Source organism: Schistocerca nitens, chromosome 3 (assembly GCF_023898315.1).
Source record: "Schistocerca nitens isolate TAMUIC-IGC-003100 chromosome 3, iqSchNite1.1, whole genome shotgun sequence".
NCBI classification, from domain to species: Eukaryota; Metazoa; Arthropoda; class Insecta; order Orthoptera; family Acrididae; genus Schistocerca; species Schistocerca nitens.
Window position 1 is genome coordinate 291,817,778 of NC_064616.1, and position 23,270 is coordinate 291,841,047.

Genomic DNA, 23,270 nt, shown 5'->3' on the forward strand with positions numbered 1-23,270 from the left:
TCACCCCCACAGCAATGGTTTTTATGTGAAAATGCTGAACTGGTCTGGGTTCTTAACTGCAAACATGGCAAATGAAAGAGCAGCAAGTCCAAATGATGAATATTTGGTCTGTTTATAACTTGTCTGCTAAAAGGTCAGATGAAGACATCATGAAATGTAACTTCACACATTAGAGCATTGTTCTGTTGACTTGTTTACTTAGTTGTCGTTATCTCCAAATTGCTTTATGTTGTAGGATGCTTCGAAGATTTAATACAAAATTATATATGACGGTATTATCTGTTCCCGAAAGAACAGTTACCGTGGATGACCATGCAGCTTTGCTAGAAATGAAATGATAATCAACGCCTGTTTGCAGCTAGAGTGTCCATTTAATTATCATTTCATTTAATACAAAATTGTCATACTGATATGGATTTCACTATAACAACTCTGTGGTTACTCTTACCTGTGGGTATTTTTGGATGTTGTTGTAAGAACTGATTGGCTTACTGATATTGAAATATTGCTGTGAGGTTTGCATTGCAAGTGATTTCCAACAGGATGATAGATAAAACTGTAAGTATTGTGGGGTGGGGGGTGGGTGGGGGGAGGAGAAAGAGGACTTTGTAAGTGTAATACTCAGCAATTTCATATTGCAGTTCACTAGTGTCTTGAAAATAGTGAGGCAGTATTAGTCACTAAATTACTGGATAGAATTGTTTTCTGGACACGTGTGGTGCCAGGGAAGTAAATCAGTAAACTGCAACTTGGAAACTAAAGAAATATTACACCTGCCGTGGAGGCTGTGCATCATCCTCTCAAATCTGACAGTAGTGTGTCCCATCTGTGACTAATATATTAAACATCAGATTACCTTAAAAATTCATTTACTGTGTTCATCTTTGGCTTTGTATTGTCTGACAAGTGCACTGCAAGCCAATAAAGATAGTTGCAGTCGTCTAACTAGGTAGCAAACAAAATTGGCACCTGGGAAATAATTTTGTGATTTTTTTTTTTTTTAATGCATCAATTTCATTTTTATGTACTCTGAACGTTAAATTTCTTTATTTTGTTATTTTACAGGAAAAAGAACTGCTAGAGGCAGCAGAGCACCATGAATCTCTTCGTTTAACTTTCGTGTTACTGCTAACAGAAAATACACAAGTAAGCTGGGAAACAGTGTTATGGAAACAGCGGCTGTATATACAAGTGCCAGGGTGTATTTTGCCTGAAGGATCAAAAGAAGGGTTGGTTTACTTTTTCATACAAATTTTTAAGCTATTTAATATTTCACTTAGGAAATTTCAGGTAAATTTGATACAGACTACTCAACATCCCTGATATATTTAGCATCAAATTACCTTTATAATGAAATTGTTGTATTCATTGCAGTGTTCCCTTTTCTGAATAAATGAAGGTTGTCTGAATGATAAAAGTGTAAAAATAAAGGAATTCTGCTGATTGTTCTATAATCCCATTCCCTACCATAGCAAATTATGTCAACCATTGCTTGTCTCAAGAGTGTCTTAAATTTTTAGAATTACATATTTGTCTACATTGATGATAGGCATTAGAAATGATGAAAAAAGATTTAGGTAAAACATGTTCTTAACATGGAATGAACAGTGAAAGACATAAAGATTCCAAATACATAAATTGTAAGTAGAGATGAGACCTGGATAAGTTGAAACATTCATAAGTTAAGTGTTTCAAGGGGAGCATTAGGCAACAATGAAGGGAAATGTAATAGAATATGATTGAGTAGCAGTGAAGACAGCAGAGAAACAATTACACAAAAAGACAGGGTCCAGCAAATATATTTAATTTTGGATTTAGGCATCACAAAAGAGAATGGGTGTCCAAAGAATTAGTCTTAAGTGTCCAAAATGGCTAAGGAGAAATGTAAAAGCATACATAACTGAGGGGGAGGTAAGAACCCTCTATAGAAAAGTGAGAGGTCTTTGCAGAACATAGTAGCATCTGTACAATAGTTCAGATGACAAGTAAAGGGAAGGCTGAAAGGTGGAAGGAATATATAGGACAGTATTATGTAGTTGTAGAGTTGGGAAATGTGCAAAAATAATTTGAGAATATTGAATAACATAAGGGGAAAAGAAAACATTCCCTTACAATTAGAGATTCTTGGGAGAACCAACAATGACAAAACTATTCCACCAACTATGTAAGATACTCTTGAGACTTACCCTCGCCCTGCCACCCCTCCCTCCCTCCCTCCCTCCCTCAATATCGATGCTTGAATAAAAAATAGTCGGTTTTCAAGCAGTGTCAATTCAAATAAAATCCTCGGGCTGTCGATGACCATCTCCACCATCGTCGTCAGGAGTTCACTGACTGCCGAGGCTGCTACGTTTTCTCACTTCTATAGGCATGATATCAACAAAAGAGACATCGCAAACACTTTCAAGGGCTGCTGACGAAAGGCACCTGGTGAATCGGAAGAGGCCAAATGGACTGTATTCGTGCCATACTGTGGAGCAACTTGCAGTAAGTTAGGACGTCTGCTGCAGAAACATAGGCTAAGACCTGTGTTCTGGCCCACCCCGAAGATATGAGATATGTTGCACTCTGTTAAAGATGATATTGCTCTTAGTGTATGGTGTATCCTGTGACTGTGGCAGCATGTATATCGGACAAACAATTCGCATGGTTTCAGAGCGTTGTACGGAGCACAAGTGCCATATAAAACAAAGGGAGCTTGACAAGTTGGCCATAGCGGAGCATTGCCTAAAAAATGGACATAAAATACAGTTTGAAAATACAAAAGTGTTGGCTCGTGCGTCTACATATTGGGACTCTGTTGTAAAGAAAGTGACTGAGATCTGTTTAAACAACAGTAATTTCAACGGAGACCAAGGGTACACTCACCAGGATATGGGGGCGGGCTATGGACATTGAAAGAAAGCAAAGACAGATGCACGACGCGGGAGTGGCAGTTTCAAATGTGGTGCCCGCCACCTGACGTTACTGGTGCTGCCACGGGCAATAGCTCTGCTAGCTGTGCAGGTAGACTTATGCGCGCACACCACATTGGGTCTATCTGATTGGCTGCTGATGATGTCATCATGCCTATATAAGCGAGAAACTGTAGCACCCCTGGCAGTCAGTGAACTCCTGATGACGATGGCAGAGATGGTCATCGAAAGCTCAAGGATTTTATTCGAATTGACATGGCTTGAAAACGGAGAATGTTTTATTCATGTATTCAGTCGCGAAAGACTGAGGATGAACATCGATGCTTGCTGATAAAGTAACAGCCCAAGAGGGAGAGTGAAGTTCTCATTTCCCAAAAGTGACATTTACGCAGCTGTGAAACTACACAGTAAAGATGCAGGTCATATATAATGTTGTTTTTGTGGTCTTTAATCCAAAAACTTGTCCGATGCAGCTCTCAGAGCTATTCCAAAGTGCAAGCATCTTCAGCTCTAAATAGTTACTGCAACCTGCATCCATTTAAACCTGCTTGTCACACTTATTTTGGTCTCCCTCTACAGTTTCTACTTCCCACACTGCCCTGCAATCCTAAATTTGGCTTAGAATGTGTGCTATCAACTGATCTTTGTTTAGTCAATTCATGCCACAGTTTTTCTTCCCATTTCTGTTCAGCATTTCTTCATTAGTTACATCATTCATCCACCTCATCTTCAGCATTCTTTTGTAGTAAGACATTTCAAAAGCCTCTCTTCTCCTCTTTTCTGAACCGCATATTGGCCATGTTTCAGTCCTCTAAAAGACTACACCCAATCAACCACATGTCCCTTCTGTACAAGACTATACCTCAAACGCCTGTTGAAAAGATTTTCCAACACTTAAATTTATATCTGACGATAAACTTCTCTTCTTCAAAACACTTTCCTTGCGATTGCTAGTCTACATTTGATATCATCTCTACTTTGGCCATAATCCATTATTTTACTGCCCAAATAACAAAACTCTTCCACTACTTTGTGTCTCATTTCATAATCTGAGTCCCTCTGATTCACCTTAGTTAATTCAACTGTGTCCCATTACCCTTGTTTTTACTGTTGTTGTTCATCTTATAACCTCCTTTCAAAATAATATCAATTCTATTCAACTGCTCTTCAGAGTTACAGAAAATCAGTGTCATCGGCAAACCTCAGTTTTTCTTTCTTTTCCCTGAAATTTGTTTCCCAAATTACTCCTTTGTTTCATTTACCACTTGCACAATGAACAGATTGAATAACACAGGGTATAGGTGACAACCCTGTGTAACCCCTTCCGCAACCACTGCTTCCCTTTGATGCCCCTCAAATCTTATAACTGCTAAGTGGTTTCTGTACAAGTTGTATACAACCTTTCTCCCCTGATACCTTCAAAATTTCAAAGAGTGTATTCTAGTCCACATTCATAAAAGCATTTTCTAAATTCCACAGAAGCTACAAGTTTCCCTTTGCTTAAACTATCTTCTAAGAGAAGTTGTAGTATTGCAACGTATGTTCCTAGATATCTCTGGAAACCAAATTAATCTTCCCAGAGGACGGCTTCTACTAGTTTTTCCATTATTCTTCTTCTGTAAAGAATTCATGTTAGTATTTTGCATCCACAACTTATTAAACTGATAGTTTGGTAATATTCACACCTGTCAGCACCTTCCTTCTATGGTATTGGAATTATTACGTTCTTCTTGAAGTCTTGACTATTTTGAGAGTCCTATATATCTTACACAGTGGGTGGAATGGTTTTGTCGTGGCTGGCTCTCCTGAGGATATCAGTTCTGGGGGAACATCAGCTTCTGCAGGGACCTTGTTTATATTTCGCTTTTTCAGTGTTCTATCAAATTCATCACACAGTATCATATAACCCATATTGTTGTCTAGTTCCTCTTCCCTTTCTATAATTTTACTTTGCAGTTCATTTCCCTTGTGTAGCCCGTCTGTATATCCATTCCACCTTTCAGCTTTTCATTCACTTCGTACACGATTTGCATTTGAGGTATTGATGTCCATAAAGCTGCTCCTACTTTCTTCAAAGATTTAATTTTCCTGTAGGCTTTATGTATATTTTCTCTAGTTTTATGTCCTATAGATTTGTGTGTGTCCTCTAGCCATTTTGTACTTTGTCAGTCTTTTTTAAAGACATTTGTATTTACTTTTGTCTGCTTCATTTTCTGCATTTTTAAATTTTCTGCTTTCATGAATTAAATGCAATATCTTATGTTATTCACAGATTGCTACTAGGCCTTGTCTTTTTGCTTCTTTGATCTTCTGCTGCCTTCGCTACTTCAACTCTCAAAGCTACCCATTCATCTTCTGTATTCCTTTCCCCTGTTGAAGTCAATCATTGCTTGATTTTTCCTTCTGAAACTCTTATCAGATCTTTTCAACTTATCCAGGTCCCATCTCCTTAATTTCTACCTTTTTCCAGTTTCTTCAATTTTAATCTGCAGTTCTTAACCAATAAATAAATTGTTTGGAGTCCTTTTTTGCCCTTGAAAATATATTAAAATTTAAAATCTGGTTCCAAAATCTTTGTCTTAACATTATATTATCAATCTAAAACATTCTGATGTCTACAGGTCTCTTCTATGTGTACAACTTTCTTTCATTATTCTTAAAGTGTTAGCAATGATTGAATTAGGCTCTGTGCAAAATTCTACCACGTGGCTACCTGTTTCATTCCTTCCCCCAGTCCATATTCACCTATTTTTCCTTTCCCCCCTTCTTTCCCACTACCAAATTCGTCACCCATTACAATTAAATTTTCCTCTCTTGACTGTTTGAATAATTTCTTTTATGGCATCACACATTGTTTCAATCCCTAAATCATCTGCAGAGCTGGTTGACATACAAAATTGTACTACTGTGGTGGGTGTTGGCTTAGTGTCTCTTGGCTACACCATTCACTATGCTGCTCTTAGTAGCTTACCCACATTCCTGTTTTCTTACTCTTATTAGGCATACTCTTGCATTACCCGTATTTGGTTTTTTATTTATAACCCCGTATGCCCCTAACCGGAAGTACTGTTTATCCTGCCACCGAACTTCACTAATTGCTACTGCATTTTACTCCAATCTATCCACTTGTCTTTTTAAATTTTCTAACCTACGTGCCTAATTCGGGATCTAACAATTCCACATGTGACCTGTAGAATACCAGTCCTTCTAAGTAGTCCCAGCTGACAGATGTGAATCAGGTAAGACTGTTTTTACCTCCAAAACATTTTCCCAACAGGATGCATCATCATTTAACCTTACAGTTAACATTTGGTTTCCTCTCGGTTTGTCGCTCACAGTACCAGCACAGCAAGGTCATGTTGGCTCATATTAGAAAACCATACCAGTCAATCATCCAGACTGACACACTGCCACTAGTAAAAAGGCTGCTACCCTCTTCAAGAACCACAAGGTGGTCTGGCCTCTCCACAAGCACCTCTCCATTGTGGTTGCACTTAAGATAAAGCTATCTGTATCATTGAGATAAGCAAGCCACCTCACCTTGGCCAGTTCCATGGTTCATGGGGCCATATAGAGTACATGTATACATATGGAATAAAAGGTGTATCTAGAAAGTTGGGTGAATGGACTCTGAAAATAAAGGAAAAGAGAGTTGCAAATAAAATACTATTACTGGCCTTCAAAGTAATCATCATCAGCTGCAACACAACTCTGACATAGATTGTAAAGCTGTTGAAAACAGCTATTGCTTCCTCGTGAAACCACTTAAAGCAATGTGATCATGTGTTGTTGGATATCTGCAATCTCTGCATGATAAACTATCTTGCACTACACAAAGTGACTGTTCAAAGCCCTCCTTATTCTCCACATTTGATGCTGACAGACATTTTATTTTCCTGCCTTAAATTAGCTCTGAAAGGTTTATGTTTTGCACAGTCATTGTCTGTGAGCATAGTGCTGAGAGAGGTTCCTCTAGAAGTGTTTGTTGACAGTTTTCAACAGTTTTACAAATGCTGTCAGAAGTGAGTTGTAACTGGTGGTGGTGACTGCTTTGAAGGCCAGTTATCATTCTGTAACACTGTTTTCCTTTATTTTCTGAAAACCATTTACCAAACAGCAGATGCCGCTTGTACATGTATGATACAAAAAACCATCTTAACCCTTTCACTGCTACAGACGTGCTCTTTGCATGTTGAGATGGCTTTCATTATGGCTGTATTGCTTGCTAAATGCTGATGGCTGTGCTGAGACAGTGTTCTGGCCAATATGAAATATTTCTGACTTTTTGAAAACTATTAGGTGAAAAATTTGTTTTGCACACCTTAGTCTGATACCTTGACTCGATGAAGATCTAAATTTTCACCATACTTACTGTGCTGTATCAAATTAAGTAAAATATTGCACAATGTCAGTGTTCACAGATGTAAAAATGTATTATGTAAACTTTGCATGTGGCCGATTTTAGCTCGTACATTGCAGTGAATGAAATGCAGATACGATATTGAAATTTTATTTAAAATTGAGAGCAGAAGAATCTCTCATTTTGTTCTCTAGTTTTGGGTTTAGTATTCAGAGGACAGTCAGGTGCAATCCTCAGATTCACATCCACCATCAGGTGGCTTGCGGAGTATGGATGTCGATGTAGATGTAGATGCGCATTGTGAATCACATGGTCGTAAAAATAGTCATCTCATAAACTATTAAAAATATTGAAATGAGATTTTTTTGCAGGTGATAGCATGCAATGAGTCACATATGTTGTATAAATACTCGAAACTTTTATTCACCAAGACCTCAAAGTAACTAATCTGCAGCATTGAGAGGTCGGCAGCCCTTACGCATTCAGATGTACATAGCACTGTAGGAAAAGCCAAGCAGTGTGTGTATACACATCCACAAAACCTAGGGAACAGTATAAGAGGATGTGTACACACACCCACACCAGTGAAAGGGGTAATAATATGGTTATCACATAAGCTCCTCAACAAGCAGACAAATTGAGTATAAAAAACAATGAAGCTTGGGAAAAAATCAAAATCCTAAGCCAGGATGAAACTCTGCTCATGTAGGCTGCAATGTATTCCTAGCTTAATGCGTGACGGGAGACTTGTTTGTTTAAAGTGACAGGAAAATTTGTTGTATATTGAACTAAAGCAATGATCTTGCCATAGAGAGGCTTCAACTTTAAGCTGTGATAGCTGACCATGCATCTCAATTGTTAGTTATTGCTTACAATTGAAGTACACCAAACAAAAAGAATTAGTCAGCTCCAGGATACAGTACAAAAATTTTTTGAACAGTGACTCTCTTGAAAAATGGCCTCAATACGGCGAGGAAATGTCAAGAAATTTTTTCATGTATGTCACATCCAGCTGAGGCCATTCATTAATTACAAGGTCCCATAGTGTTACTGAAGTGTGGGAATGTTGATTTGCATTGCACTTGCTGTTACAAATGGTCCAAAATGTTTCATATGGGATTGATATTGGGGTGCTTCAGTAGATGAGTTGAAGTGTGATACAGTTCCTGTGTGGAATTCAAATCAGGAATGTATGATGCACACCTGTGAAGACTGCTGTTGTCATCTTGGAAGACAGGAGTGTTTGCACAATGTCCATCATGAAGATGTAGAAGAAGGGACACTTGGTCACAGAGAATGTTGAAATAAACATTTGGCTCATGCTCATTGTAAACTGAGGGAGTTGCTCATTGTAAACCGAGGGAGTAGAGCCAGAGTCGTAGTACGACAACTTCTCATTGTACCTACTGATATGTTGTAGAGTGGTAGTCACAACATTGTCCTTCAACTACAGGTATTGTTGAGGACATGTTGAGCATTTGTTATAAAGAATAGCTTTGCTAAAAATAAATTGTTGTTCTAATTACTGCTAGTGTATCACATGAAGTACCATGTGTTGGTCATTTTGTGCACTTTTTCATATAAATAAAGCCCTATGACATTTCACACGTGTCATTTTTTACCTCTCAACCTATACTATTCTGTGAAGTATTGAATTTTTCAAATATTATGGTGTTTCGGGTCACTGTGCACTGTAAAGTTCCTTTGTTGTTTGACCCACTAAAGACGTGTGGCTATGTGCCCATATGAACAGTAGCCTTTTGCGAGATACTAAACCACAGGTATCCATTGCATGCTGGTCCCTTCGCCATGTTTACTCAGAAACTAGTAGCAACAGACCTGAATTCATCAGTATCGGTCATTTCTGTCTGGTTGAAACATTGTCATTAAAATGTAAATGTTGTGTGACTAGGGCCTCCTGTCAGGTAGACTGTTCGCCGGGTTTAAAGTTTTTCGATTTGATGCCACTTTGGCTACTTGCGTGTCGATGGGGATGAAATGATTAGGACAATACAACACCCAGTCCTAGAGTGGAGAAAATCTCTGACCCAGCCAGGAATTGAACCCAGGTCATCAGTATTGAGATTCTGTCGCACTGACCACACAGCTACTGGGGGTGGACACTTTGTCATTGGCAAGGTGTGATGCTCGTCTGCAGTACTGTTGGTTAGGATTTTTGTAAGACTGCTATTGTTATGCTGTGTTAAGTGACGCGAATGGTATACCTTCCCTTTTAGACAAGCTGGACAGTCCTTGTTGATCCAACAACATATTCGGTAACTACGTTAACATTGGTGTCTTAGGCACGGCTATTGTACTGTGCTGATTCTGTACCACACACACACACACACACACACACACACACACACACACACACACCACTTCACTGCCATGACTTAAGTGTTTGGTAGAGCCCTGCAAATGCTTGGCCTATCCACGTGGCCTGCATGCACCTGTGGTGTGCAAGTGAAAGCACCAATACACTTTGCAAATATTGGTGGAAGTTACCGAAGGTAAAGACAGCCACGTGAGCGCGCACACACCCAGCTGGCACAGCCTCATCAGCCATGTGGATATCATGCACCTGCACACAGGCTGTGAATTTATAGTGCACGCACGCACTATGCCCTTCGCTTAGTGCTAGACTTGGGTGAAATTTAAACAAAAGATGAATAACTAATACAGATATAAATTACTATTTGTTATTCATGAATAACTAATATTATTCAAAACATTATTCACTTACATGAATAAAAACCCTTATTCGGCATCTGTGAATAAAAAATGTGAAGGATAATAGATAAATTTAAAGTTCAGTTGCATTTATAACTCTGCTCCAATACTTTATCATATATCAAATGAATGTACTGTCAGTTTCTTTTAGTTTTCAGAACAACTTCTTGTGATAAGATGTTTAGAATAAAGCTTCAGCTGATGTTATTTTTTAGCTTTACTGTTGTGACACCAAGGGAAATACGTTCTTCACATGCAATGCACTCCTGAATTCCTCTTTAATCATGACTTCAGTATATGGCTTTCAGATCATCAGCACCAAAAATTGAGATCTTGTCAATTCCACTGTAGTTTTTGGCAAATAAATTGTTGTGATCCGTTGTAGCTTCACTTCTCAAATAACATTCCTAAAAAAATCTTTTTACATCAATCTGTCATTTGAAGCTCATGGCCCGATTTCTTTGCCATTTCTGTGGCTATTATATGTCTGAAGTTTCTTGTAAGCCTCCCTTGGTCATGAACAATAGTAGAAGTGAACTTCATGTTTTTAAATTGTAGGTAAGACTTTGCTGCAATAATTGTAGTTAGTATAGAAAGGTGAAAGTCTTAGAAATGTCCTTGACACCTTAACAATACAAACGTTGTGCGTGCGTGCGCTGAAATGTTACAAACTGGTATATACTCTAACCCAATGTCTCTTCCGAAAATTTAAAGTCTCAGTGCTCAACATAATTGCATAGATGGATGTTGGATTGAAAAACTATTACATATTCTAATGGCAATCTCACCCAGAATTAATCCTAAAACATTTTGGATGATTCCAGACATCCAGCAAACTTGCATTAAATGTTTTAGGAGATGTTAAAAGTTTGGTGACATTAATGCTGAGGAACCACAGAGTTTTCACTTGGTTCACTCATTTTGTAGCAGCCTGTGTATTGGTGTGCTGTGACACCCAGCATTTGTGAGCAGGCTGTCTCGTGGAGAATTTGTGGCCGCCTTAAGTGTCTGTGAACTTGTTGAACCAGCCAGACCTTAGCATTGTGAAAGAGATTTCATGATGGCTTTCAACAGCTTATACGACTTAGGGAATTTCCATTTCTGGGGGATATAAGACATGTCCTCAGATTTATAGCCATCTCTTTCTGGCACATTTAATTTAAGACACGGCATGAATTTATCACGGCAATTGCAAATTAATGTCAAACATCCATTGGCGATGAAATGTTCTCTATTCTTCATTCTTTTGTCAGTGTGTATTCTACAATCCGCCTAGTCGGAGACAGTCAGTTTTTAAAGGTTCTTTTATTGTTTAACTCCTTCCTGCATAAGGGCACATTACATTTTCAGGTATACCAAATGCTTCGTCTCAATGCTGCATGGCAACAGTACACCCTTGTTTAACTGGGCACTTTTCTGTGGTATTTGTAAATTTTTATTAACGAGAGTTTCATGCGAAATTGATTGCATAAAAATAGCCAAGTCACAATATTTTCTGTAAGCTCCCACATCTATGAAGTGAATTTATAATCTGCAGTGCTTAAACAAAGTAAATCACGGAAAAATAATTTTTATAGTTAGTCAATTTGTTGTGATGGAAAGGCATAACATATTCCAGGCCCATTGTGCTTGGCTGATCAATCATGACTAACCACCAGCTGGCTGATTAAATAGGCTAATTAACATTGCTGCTGCCTAGAGTGTTAAAGCCCAAACTGCTGAGGTTGTCTGCCTATAAGCATTTTTATGTTTAAATTGTTACGTTGTAAGTTAGGAAAGCTCTGCTCAACTTGAAGGAAGTTTGGATTCTGGAACATAGCTGCTGAGCCACAAAGTCACGTTTCTGGACAGATCATTGATAAGTTGTGTATAAAACAGAAACTGCACTGAACCAAGGGAATGAAAACTAATTTTGTACAAGAAGTAAACAAAGGAAATAGTGGCATTATTTTCTTTGTTATTTTAGTTTATAGATAATTTATTGGTGAATAAATTTGTTTGAATGACCTACTTATTCGAATAATTATCCAGAGAGTAATGTATTCGAACAATACCCAACTTTTTACACCACTACACCTTATGCTTCCTTTCTTTTTCTGTTCATATTATCAAATGTAACTAGTTCACTTGCCCAGTTTATTCACAAAAGGCTATGATGTTGCTGGATTGAAGTTTGTTAGTAAATTATAAACAAAGTTGACAATCATAGTGTGTTGTTTCACTTTCAACATAAATCTTTTAAAATTATTCTGTTCAAAATATGTCTAAATGTCACTGCAATTTCAGAAGCTGACTCAAAGCGAGCATTAATTCATCAGCTTTTATTTCATGGAAATATACAGCTCCACAACTGAAACAATGACATTCAGTAACATTACGTATTATGTTATCACTTAAATTTTCATTATACTGTAGTAACACTTAGTGAATCTTAGGTATAGTGTGTGCACTTCTCCATAAGAAACATGGAAGTTGACAGCTCAAAAGAAATTCCAAATCGAAATGCATTTGAATGCTTGCCGGATGCGTTAGTGCCCCTACGTTCTGTCAAAGCTATGTGGATAGTCTGTTTCCCTATCCCTATGGCAAGACCACACAGCTGTTGCCCATCACTCTTGTGTGAGTGCCGCATGATACCGAGTGAATGAACTGCCAGCTGTGTGTGTCCATATGAGCTTGTGTAGCGAGTGCCATAAACAAGCACTAATGCTGCAGATTAGCCATGTGACTACAGTGCTATAGTGGTGGGTCACGTGACTGCCTGGTAACAGTGTGCTCTAGTACTCTGCTTGATGAGCTTATCTTTACTGAGAAGTAGCATATTTGTATGATAAAACAATTAACACTGATAAATACAGATTGTTGTGGAAACTAAAAAATCAGAGCTGTATGCAGTGTGTTAATATAAGTGTAGTTAAAGTGCTGCTTAGTGGTGATTTAATGTGTGGAGCAAAATGGTTACAAAATATCTGGTATGATTGTCCCATTATTGGTCATGTGACCACCCAACAAACGCCATATGTGAAGTTGCAAATCTACATGTTCCCACTCCAGAACAACCAGCATAAATTAATGTAATGACAGAAGACTTCATGTAGCTCAACTTTTCAGGAACATATAGTAAAGAATTTGTTGTTTTAGCCTTAGAATGTCATTTAAAGACGTAATAGGGAACCTTCACATTGGTAATTTTTAACTATCAAAAAAATCTCTCTCTCTCTCTCTCTCTCTCTCTCTCTCTCTCTCTCTCTCTCTCTGTGTGTGTGTGTGTGTGTGTGTGTGTGTGTGTGTGTGTGTGTGTGTGTGTGTGAGAGAGAGAGAGAGAGAGAGAGACTGTGTGTCGGTTAGTTAGTTATACTCTCCATCACCTGCTACATGCTTCAGTGCTCTTGCTACTGCTACTCATCAAAAATATTTGTCAAGTTGGAGTATAGGTAGGGAGTACACATGATTAACACAGCTTGCAGCAGCTGAGGAAGATGTTGAAATGCTGAGCAAAAATATGGGAACTACTACTTGGCTGAACACACACAAGCACACCATTAATCAATTGTGCCAAGAAATCGTGAGATGTGATACCATAATAACTTTCATTGGGGGGGGGGGAGGTGGGGGGGGGGGAGATGTTCACTTTAAAAGTATGTTTTGATGGATTCAGTATGATTTCTCTGTGAAGAGACAGTTGGGTGCAGCAACCCACCGTACAACACACTTCAATGCACAGTTTCATTCATGGAGCACCCTCTCCTTCACCATGACAATGCCAGACGACATACGGGTGGCGTGACATCTTCAACTATCAATTGCTTGAGGTTCACTGTCATCCATCATCCTCCATACAGTTCCAACTTGGCCCCAACAGATTTTTGTCCTTTCCAAAACTTACAAAACTCCTTCGAGGACTTCACTTTGTAGTGATGAAGCAATGCAGGCAGACATAAAGTTGTTGATCTGTCAATATATTCAAATATTCTTCAGTGAAGGTTTGAACGAACTGGTATATTGTTGGGAAAAATGTTGATTGCAATGGTGACTATGTAGGGAAATAAATATGTAGACACAAAGAATAAATATATAGAATGTTACTTACATCTGTGTTTTAAAAATGTGTAAGAATGTTCACACAGGTACAAATGCATTGCTCTTCAGCACATTCTCATACATCATTTGCAGATTAAGTCTACGAAGACTGTGTGACATGTATTGCATCTGTATGTACATAAGTGTGATGGAGTTAATAAAGTATATCAAATTGAGTGTTCCTTCATCTTAAGTGAGGAATAAATTAAAGCATCCATTTTTTATTTTTGTATAACACTATATGAGTACTTTATATATAAAATAATGTTGAATTCTTCATGTGGTTCCTGTTCAAAGCGAGTGTTCCATTTTTTATGAAAAGCTTCATTCAACTTGCGAGACACTGAAGTGGGACAATATTTCACTTTTTCTGACTATCAGATATGCTCTCAAACCTCCTAGGCATAATCCTGAAATATTGCAAAGGTAGGAAAATTTATTTTATTTTATTTTATTTATTTATTGATTTATTTAACCTGGCAAGATTAGGGCCATCAGGCCCTCTCTTACATCTAACCAGGCATTCTACTTATTTTACATTCATATGTTTTAGTAGGCATGTTAAACTACATCTAGTATAAAAAGTGAAATAAACAATTTGAAAGGTAAACCTGGAAAAATGCATACATATAGAGTTTATATTCTTAGATCACAAGTACTGTTATAATTAGACATTATTGAAGAGAGAGATTTTAGATAGGAGTGCTGGCGGCAGGGAGTATGAGGGAGACTCATGGTGAAGGGAGGAGAGGAATAGAGACATGATGAAACATAATTAAGGAAATATAAAGGAAAAGAAGATTGCATCGCTAATAGAGATAGATGAAGAGGAAGGCATCTCAGGAGCAAGATAGCTTTGTTATTTGACAGATGAGGGGATTGCCCTTGTACATTAATTTTGTGGAGAACTTTATGAGGATGATAGTAGGAAATGCTTCAACTTCTTCTTAAAAGCAGCAGGAGATTGAATTTTGCGGAAGGTAAGGGGCAGTTTGTTCCAGAGGCGGACAGCGGCAACTGAGAAGGAGTTTGCAAAAGTTTTTGTTTTGTGAGTGGGCACAGTTAGGATACCAAATGAGAGTGACCTCGTGTTTCGATTATGATGAGATGACAGGTTTTTAATCTCTGAAGCAAGGTACTGGGGTGCTTGCGCGACGAGGAGTCGGTGGAGTAGACATAGTGTGGTAGTCACGCAATTTGTCCGGCCGCAGCCACCCTAGCTCGGGAGTATGAAGCACTAACATGATCATATCGACGAATGTTGCAGGTGTAACGCACACAGGCATTCATGGTTAGCTCTAGCCGTCTTTTGGTTACACTACTCATGCCTTGTTGAATTACATCACAATAGTGGAGGTTCAGTAGAACGAGTGCTTGCACGAGCTGGCATTTCAAGTCCTGTGGAAATATGTTCCGAAACTTTTTGAGAGCATAGAGACAAGCAGACGTCTTTCGGCACACTGCAACTGTATTCTCCGCCCAGTTGAGATGCTCATCCAAAGTTACACCCAAGTTCTTCACTGTTTTCTGATATGGTATTGGAGTACCGTCGAGCAGAATAGGAGGTAGCTGTTCGCAGAAATCTGAACTTATTAATTTCTGATGGGCTATTAAGATTACTTGCGTCTTTTTTGCATTTAGTTTAAGCCCCAGGTTTTTCGCCCATGTCACTACTGAAGACAGATCATCATTCATCTGAGTGATTGCAGTGTTTACATCTTCAGGTCTGACGCTTAGGTAGAGCTGGAGGTCATCAGCATAGAAATGATATTTACAGGAGGACAGAACCGGCGAAATATCGTTGACATATAAAGAAAACAAAAGTGGTCCTAAGACTGATCCTTGGGGCACTCCCGAGGAAACATGTTTCCAGGAAGATTTTTCATTTACTCAGACAACACATTGCTGTCTGTCTTTTAAGTAGCTTTCAAACCATCACATTGCACTATCAGAGAAATTAAGCTGTTGCATTTTTCTGAGCAATATGTCAAAGCTAACAGTGTCAAAAGCTTTGCTGAAGTCCAGTAGCGTCAAAATTGTTGCCTTTTGATTGTCGATGGCATATTTCAGGTCATCAGTTACTTTAATTAGAGCAGTGTTTGTGCTGTGATGTTTATGGAAACCGGATTGAAATTTGTCATATAGGCTGAATTCATGCAAGTGTTCAGTGATTTGGTCATGAACAATATATTCAAGTGCTTTGGAAACAGCAGGCAGTATGCTAATTGGTCGGTAATCACTAGGCAGTTGCGGGTTTTCGATCTTAGGGATGGGTCGAATTAGGCTTCTTTTCCATGCAGTGGGATATATTCCGTTCACGAGGGAAAATTTAAATATGTCAGTTAAGACAGGTACTAAGATATCGGCAACATTCTTAATCATGGTTATACCGATACTGTCGTTGCCTATTGCATCAGAAGAGATTCTCATTATTGCTTTTCTTGCCGTATTTGTTGTTACATGTTTTAGATGGAAGGTATCGTTGTTAGTTATCCTGTTTGGGGATTCTTGTGGACGGTAACTATCAGCTGTGCTGGTATTCAGAGGTGCAGAGAAGAATTCATTTAATTCATTAGCAGACACATGAAAAGTAGTTTCCGATTTTGCCTTTCCGACCCCCAAGCTACGGAGATTCTTCCATAGAGTCGTGGGCGTCAGATCGCTGCATACAAGGGAGCGAGCGTGCCTGATTTTAGCATTGCGAATGCATTGTTTCACTCTGTTCTGTAGCTTTTTATATTCTTTGAAACGCTCGGGTTTCGGATCTGCCTTGAAACGCCTGTGGGCAGCATCCCTATTAGTCATCATTTGACGTAATTCAGCTGTCAGTCATGGAGCAGGAGATTTTCTTACACGGATTGTGCGCACAGGTGCATGTTTATGATAGAGGGCAGTGAGTTTATCACCAAGTTCATTAATTTTGCCGTCGATTGTGGATTTTCTGATTATTTGATGCCATGAGATTTCTGAGCAATCGGCTGTTAGAGCCTCAAGGTCAATACGTTTCATGTTCCTACAAGTTATGTAACGCGATTTGATCCTTGGGGGCTGCACAGAGTAGGCCAGGAATATTACATCATAGAGGCCAGGGGCCAATGTTTGACCAACATCTCTTACTTTGTCAGTCTGTTTCGTTGCGATTACGTCTATGAGTATGACTGTGCGCCGTATGGTGTGTAGGTTGTAATGGAAGAATGTTCATGCTATTGCAACTAAACAGTCTTTTTAGGTTTATTGCGGAGGGAGTGTCTCTTAGCAGGTCTATGTTCAAGTCACCCATTACGATGACATGTTCGTATTGACACTGAAGTGAATGTAATTCCGACTGGAAGGAACTCACTGAGCTTATTTTTGGCATCTTGTACACGACGCCAGTCAATAATTTCCGACTTTGTATATTTATTTCAATGAACATGAATTCAGCCTCTTTTTTCTTCAGCAGGATTTGACGTACATAAGACTTTCGCTTTGAGATCTGTTCGTATATACGCGCCGACCCCGCCACCTCGCTTTTTTGATCTGTCTGCCCAAGGAAATGTGTACCCTGGGAGATGAAAAGATGCAAAGGATGTGTGTGGTTTCAACCACGTTTCGGATAAGAGGATTACGTGGTAGTTTAGTTGGTTGAAGAGGAGGCTAAGTTCTTCGTAATGTGCAGGTAAAGACTGGATGTTGCAGTGAGCTGCTAAAAGCTCTGACGCGTTCCGCTGAGCAGCCTGGAGTAGGGTGGCAGACTGGTTTGTCCCTTTGTTAGGCACTACCTGCCGCGAGGGGCACTGGCCGCTGCTTCCGCCAAGTGACATAACACAGGGGTGTCAGAGATTTTGCGCGCCCTGTTTGTGACACCGCGAGTGCCGAAAGAAAGGCGACTGCTAGAGATTTCCTGAGGTTGCGAAAGTATAGAAAATGGATTAGTGGTATTCGGTGCAAGGAGAATATGACCAAAATAGTGACGGCTGTGTGTCACTGTGTATCCTCTGTCGTAAGAGGAGAAATGTAATTAGCGTATTTGAAACAACTTAGGGTGGAAATAAGGGAAAAGGGAGTGATTTAAGAGGCCGATGCTGCCAGCAGAGAGAAGTAAGCTTAATAATTAATAGATTATCGTAAGGAGCTAGAATTAAATTGAAATTTACTAAAGTGATACTGGTAGTGATTATTGTAGGAAGCTACAATTAGATTAAAGTTTGCTAAAGTGATACTGATAGTGATTTTTGTTATGAACAATTTAAACCGAAGAGATGGGTGATTAATGAACTAAAGGAGAGACTAATAATTGCAATAGAACTATTTCAGAACGGAAGAGAATAAACTGAGAAAATGAAAAAAGTATTAGCAGTAACTAAAATTAAGTAATGGTTAGAGCTACAGACACAAAAAAAGGTGAAAAGTTAATACAGTTACAAAAACAATTAGTTGAAGTTACAAATATAGGTATAATTAAAAAATTAATAAAATTACAAGACTATATCTGAGTATAGGGCTGTTACAATTTGCAAATGGTGTTAAGTTTACACTTTTGGCTCGAGTAGCTTCACTTAATACTATTCAGTTCTGTCATGTTTGTGACTGTCTTCTTTCCAGCTGCTGTCTTAATGATTACTCTGCCATCCTGAGCCTACACATTCTGAAGGCCGAAATGGGATATGGCACTGTTTAAAATCTTTAGCCGTTCGTGTGTCGGATCTTCCCTTATTGTAAGCCCTGTCCTTGCTAACTTCTTCTTCTTCTTCTTCTTCTTCTTCTTCTGGGTAAAGATCTCTGCCCTTTTTCGGTACGAGACAAATGGTGCTTGTTGAGTACCAAGGCATATTTGCACTAACAGACATTAGATCATTTAGACCAAGGTAACTGACAATGCTATATTGTATTCTGTGGCATAAACAAGGTCCCCATTCATCCAGATTTTTCTGGGACAGTCCAGATTTTCAGTGATATGCCCCAGTGTACCTAAACCCTGTCTGGCAACAGTGAAATGTTCCATATTTTTGTCTTGTGTATGAAGATTCTTTCTACTCACCTGTTCTGATAAAATACTTTGCTTGCATGAAGTCTTGGAACATTGACATAGCACTTCATTTGCATAAAAAATTTAAACTTTTGGTTATAAAGTTTGATACAATATACAGATTCTTCCACAAAATGGATCATGCCATGTTTTGTAAACATGTACAAGTGTTGGAATGTTGAACTGTTTTATGGTTGTTTCCAATGCTTGCGACAGTGACTTACATAAAGTTTATATTACCTTTGTTAATCATGGGAAATTGCAAGTGCACATTAAACAGTAACACACTGCAAGAATTCAGGTTTTTCAGAAACATGACAATATTGAGTGTGCAATTTGTGTGAAATTGAGGATTGCGTTACAAGGTATACACCAATATGTCACATGAAGTCGAACAAACATAAAACTGCACTTAACTCTTACAGATCAAAAGTTGATGACTACTTATTGGTGAAGATAGTTAGACTTGGATAACGTTTGGTGCTAGAAGCCAAATTTGCATATCACACAGTGGTGCACAACCCGAATCCGTGGACTGCACAGCCGACACAATTAAATTGCTGTTCAACAATAATCTCTTGTGCTTGTATCTGAAAATCAGATTAGTTGTCACAAAGGAGATTGTGCTGTTAGCTATGCAAAAGCTAGTGAACTGAAATCAGGCCATTTGACTTTGTATGTCTTAGGTGTTTGAAATATTCAGTCTTATGAAAAAACTTGCTAGATGATTCTCTTTTACCAGTTGTTAAGTCATTTGTATTTTTCAAGCATTAAAGTACTACTTCCTGTCCCTTGACATGTTTATCATCCTGAATGAAGTTACGGATGAAATAAACATGTTGCTCAACAAATTAGAAAGCTGAAAATCTAAGATTTTTGACATCTGCAGTAAAACAGCAGCTACACAAGTGTGACAGTTGATCAGTTAGATGTCACTATCGCTTTCTATGATACCTGCATTGGATGTGTTTGTGTGTGGTGTGAACTATTTCTGGGATCTCTTTAGCCAGTGGATTGTAGATGGCCATAAAACCATCAGCTGGATTAGTATTCAGTAATTGTGTAGTTTTGTAAAATAGTCATCAACTTTTGTGTATGAGAGAACTGTTTGATGAATATTGTTCTGCAAGTAAATACTGGAGAGAAAGTTGCTGGACTGCAATGTGAAATTGTCAGTGAAAAATGGTAAGAAATTTTTCCTGATATTTATGCTGAGTGACTTGGTCTAAAACATAGAAGCTTGGTTGAATTTTCATTAGCTATTACGGGATATAATGCGTCTATCAGGAATGTTTTCTACAATTACAGCTTTGTGTGCAAATGAACACATTCAAGTTAGAAACAGCAAAAGCTCTGGCAGTTGTAAAAACCATATTTGCTAGCCTCCCTTGTGTGGGCTTCTACAATTTAATACTCAATTGCAATAAACTTCTAGAGCAAATACACACCACTAAAAGTACCACTCAAGTACCGGGGAGTCTGCACAATCATCTTCAGTACAAAATGTGTGAAATTTGTGTTTATATTTACATCCAAATTTCAAATACTGTTACTCTCATTCGTTGTATGGTATATTATGTGAAAAAGAATTAAGAGGCGTGTTGTTTAAGTAAGTACCGTTAAAAATTAAAAAAGACTTGTTAAGATATCTCAATAATTTTATTTTTACGTGAAAGCCTGTATTATCTTAATCTACTTTTCTACATAATTTCTGTCAGTATTGGGCCACTTGTCATAACATTGTACCAGTTTTTGTATACTCTCCTCATAAGTCTGCCGGCTGACTTGTTAACCACTGCATCACCACTGTTTTGACTTCATTGTCTTGAAGACGCTGACCGCCCAGTTGTTTAAAGTGCACAAGTGCAGGAACAGATGGTAGTCACTGGGCGCAAGATCGGGGCTGTACGGAGGATGATTTCGAGTTTCCCATCGAAAAGACGTGATGAGATCTTTGGTCTGATTCCCCACATGCGGACGGGCATTCTCTTGCAGCAAAATGATGCCAACGCTCAACTTCCATGGAATGTTGCTTTGATTCTGGTGTGACGTAGGCCACCCATGTTTCATCGCCTGTAACAGTTTGGCTTAAGAAATCGTCACCATCGTTGTGGTACCGCTCAAGGAAAGTCAACGTTTGGTTTCATGCGCATCTGTCAACATTTTCAGTACCCAACGTGTGCACAATTTTCGGTAATTAAAGTGCTTGGTTACAGTGCCATACAAAACACTACGAGAAACATTAGGAAAGTCATCCTGCAAGGAGAAAATCGTAAAGCACCTGTTTTCTCTCGCCTTATTGTCCACTTCCTGCACCAAACTTTCCGTTGTTCATCATGCACATTTGTGCGGCCATCTTTAAATGCTCTTGCCCACTTTCTTACCATTCCATCACCCATAATGTTTTCTTCATAAACTGCACAGATCTCACAATGAATATTAAGTGCTTTTAGGCCTTTAGCTCTAAGAAATCTTATAACAGCCCGTACTTCAGTCAGAGGGACTCAAGATTATCGGAGGCTTCTTGAACACTCAGTACGCAATGTAAACAAGGAAGAATCAGACTGTAATGGCGTCAGTGCATAGATTAAGGTACAGGCTTTCATGTAAAATTAAAATTATTTAGATATCTTAGCACGTCCTTTTTTTAAATTCGAAACTGTACTTACTTAAAAAACACGACTCGTATTATTAAGCCTGTATTGATGATGATTCTATCATGTCCTGAGTTTTACTCATTTGTCCTGCATGTTTGTATGTTTCGAAAATATCCTGAATTCTGTTATAATATATGAACCCTAGGCCTAAAGTTCTTTTGTTAAACAGTAACCACACTTTAGTGAAAAATACTGATAATGGAAAATCAGCAAACAGAAGTAAAGAAAACTAATTTGTTATGTTAACATTTGACTACTTTTAAGGCCATAAGCAGTCTGATTGTTACATGGCTCATTATCCCCTTTGGCAGTTTCCCCAACTGAAGCACCATATAGTTAGTTGCACTTGCAAGGTATCAGGTGTATTACATTATTTTCTGGAAATTTGTTGTGTAGTGTTGTAGGTAGTTTCCATTCTATTTCAGCTTGCACCTAGTTTCAGGTTAGGAAGCTTAGAGTACTGCACACATTTTGCTTCTTTACTCCATATGTTCTTTTGTATCACACCACTCTCCCCTATGATTTTACCTTGATATTGACCTCTATGTGAATGTGGTGTCCCTTTGACAGTGGTCCAGATGCTTAGTGTGCTACCTTGACCAATGTGAGGAAGAAACTGAAGTTGGGTGCTACCCTACATCTCACTCACAGATGATGAAATGTCAGATGAACCTCTCCTCTCATGAGGAAAGACAATTCTACAATAAACTGTTATGGTCCACCAGTTTTGTTGTCAGCATTAGTGGTGGCTTTGGAGGATGAAACCCCTTCACCACAATTTGAGCTTGAAGCAGGCACCTGCTGGGTCATCTCCATGTACTGACACTCTGTATCAGGTCAATGTTATTTTTATTTGTAGAGTGCTTCAGAAATCATCTGTTTATCACAATACTCACTGAACACACCGTAATATAAAGCTGCTGAGGCTAGACCTCTAGTATAAAATAAGCCACAGTTCTCCCTTTGTGTTATCACCACAGTGGCAGCTGACCATTTTGCAGTTGAAAGGACTGACAACAATGCAGTCTAGTTTCTTAAAAGCATCGTAATCATCATCTTAAGTTAGTTTAATTTGGATTTAGTTTATTAAACAGAAACTGTGTATTGTTCTGGCACTTGAGTTGGTTTAACACTTTGTCTTATACCTAATCATTATTTCCTGAATGATACAGTGGACATCAGAGACAGTACCTTTGCATACTGATGAACTTCAGTTTAAAAATTTATGTGTCTGTCAGTAAATAACAACTCAAACAGGAATTTTGAATTAGATTAGAGGGTCTGTAATGCAGCAGTTTATGTCCTCAAAGAAGCAAGACCAAATGCTATAGAATCAAGTAGTGATTTATAAGTGAAGCATTAGGTGCCAAGTTTAGTTGGTGTTAATAGGGCATTTATAAATTCTGTGCTATTCACACATGTAATTTCATTTGAAGACCACTAAAATTTTTATATAAAGTCTTGTACTACTATTCTTATGCATATTGTAGTTTTTTAATCGTTCAGTGATTCAGTAT

The 23,270-nt window shown here is 38.4% G+C and overlaps 1 protein-coding gene across 1 annotated transcript in view; it reads left to right on the forward strand.

Annotated features, from left to right (window-relative positions):
• LOC126248259 (ornithine decarboxylase antizyme 1) overlaps positions 1-23,270 on the forward strand; it is a gene marked incomplete at its 5' end in the record, with an annotated part of 49,231 nt that overhangs the window by 19,988 nt on the left and 5,973 nt on the right. Inside the window, one exon of the mRNA XM_049949110.1 lies at positions 1,066-1,229. Within this exon, the coding sequence (XP_049805067.1) occupies positions 1,066-1,229 (164 nt within the window). The remainder of the gene's footprint in view (positions 1-1,065; positions 1,230-23,270) is intronic.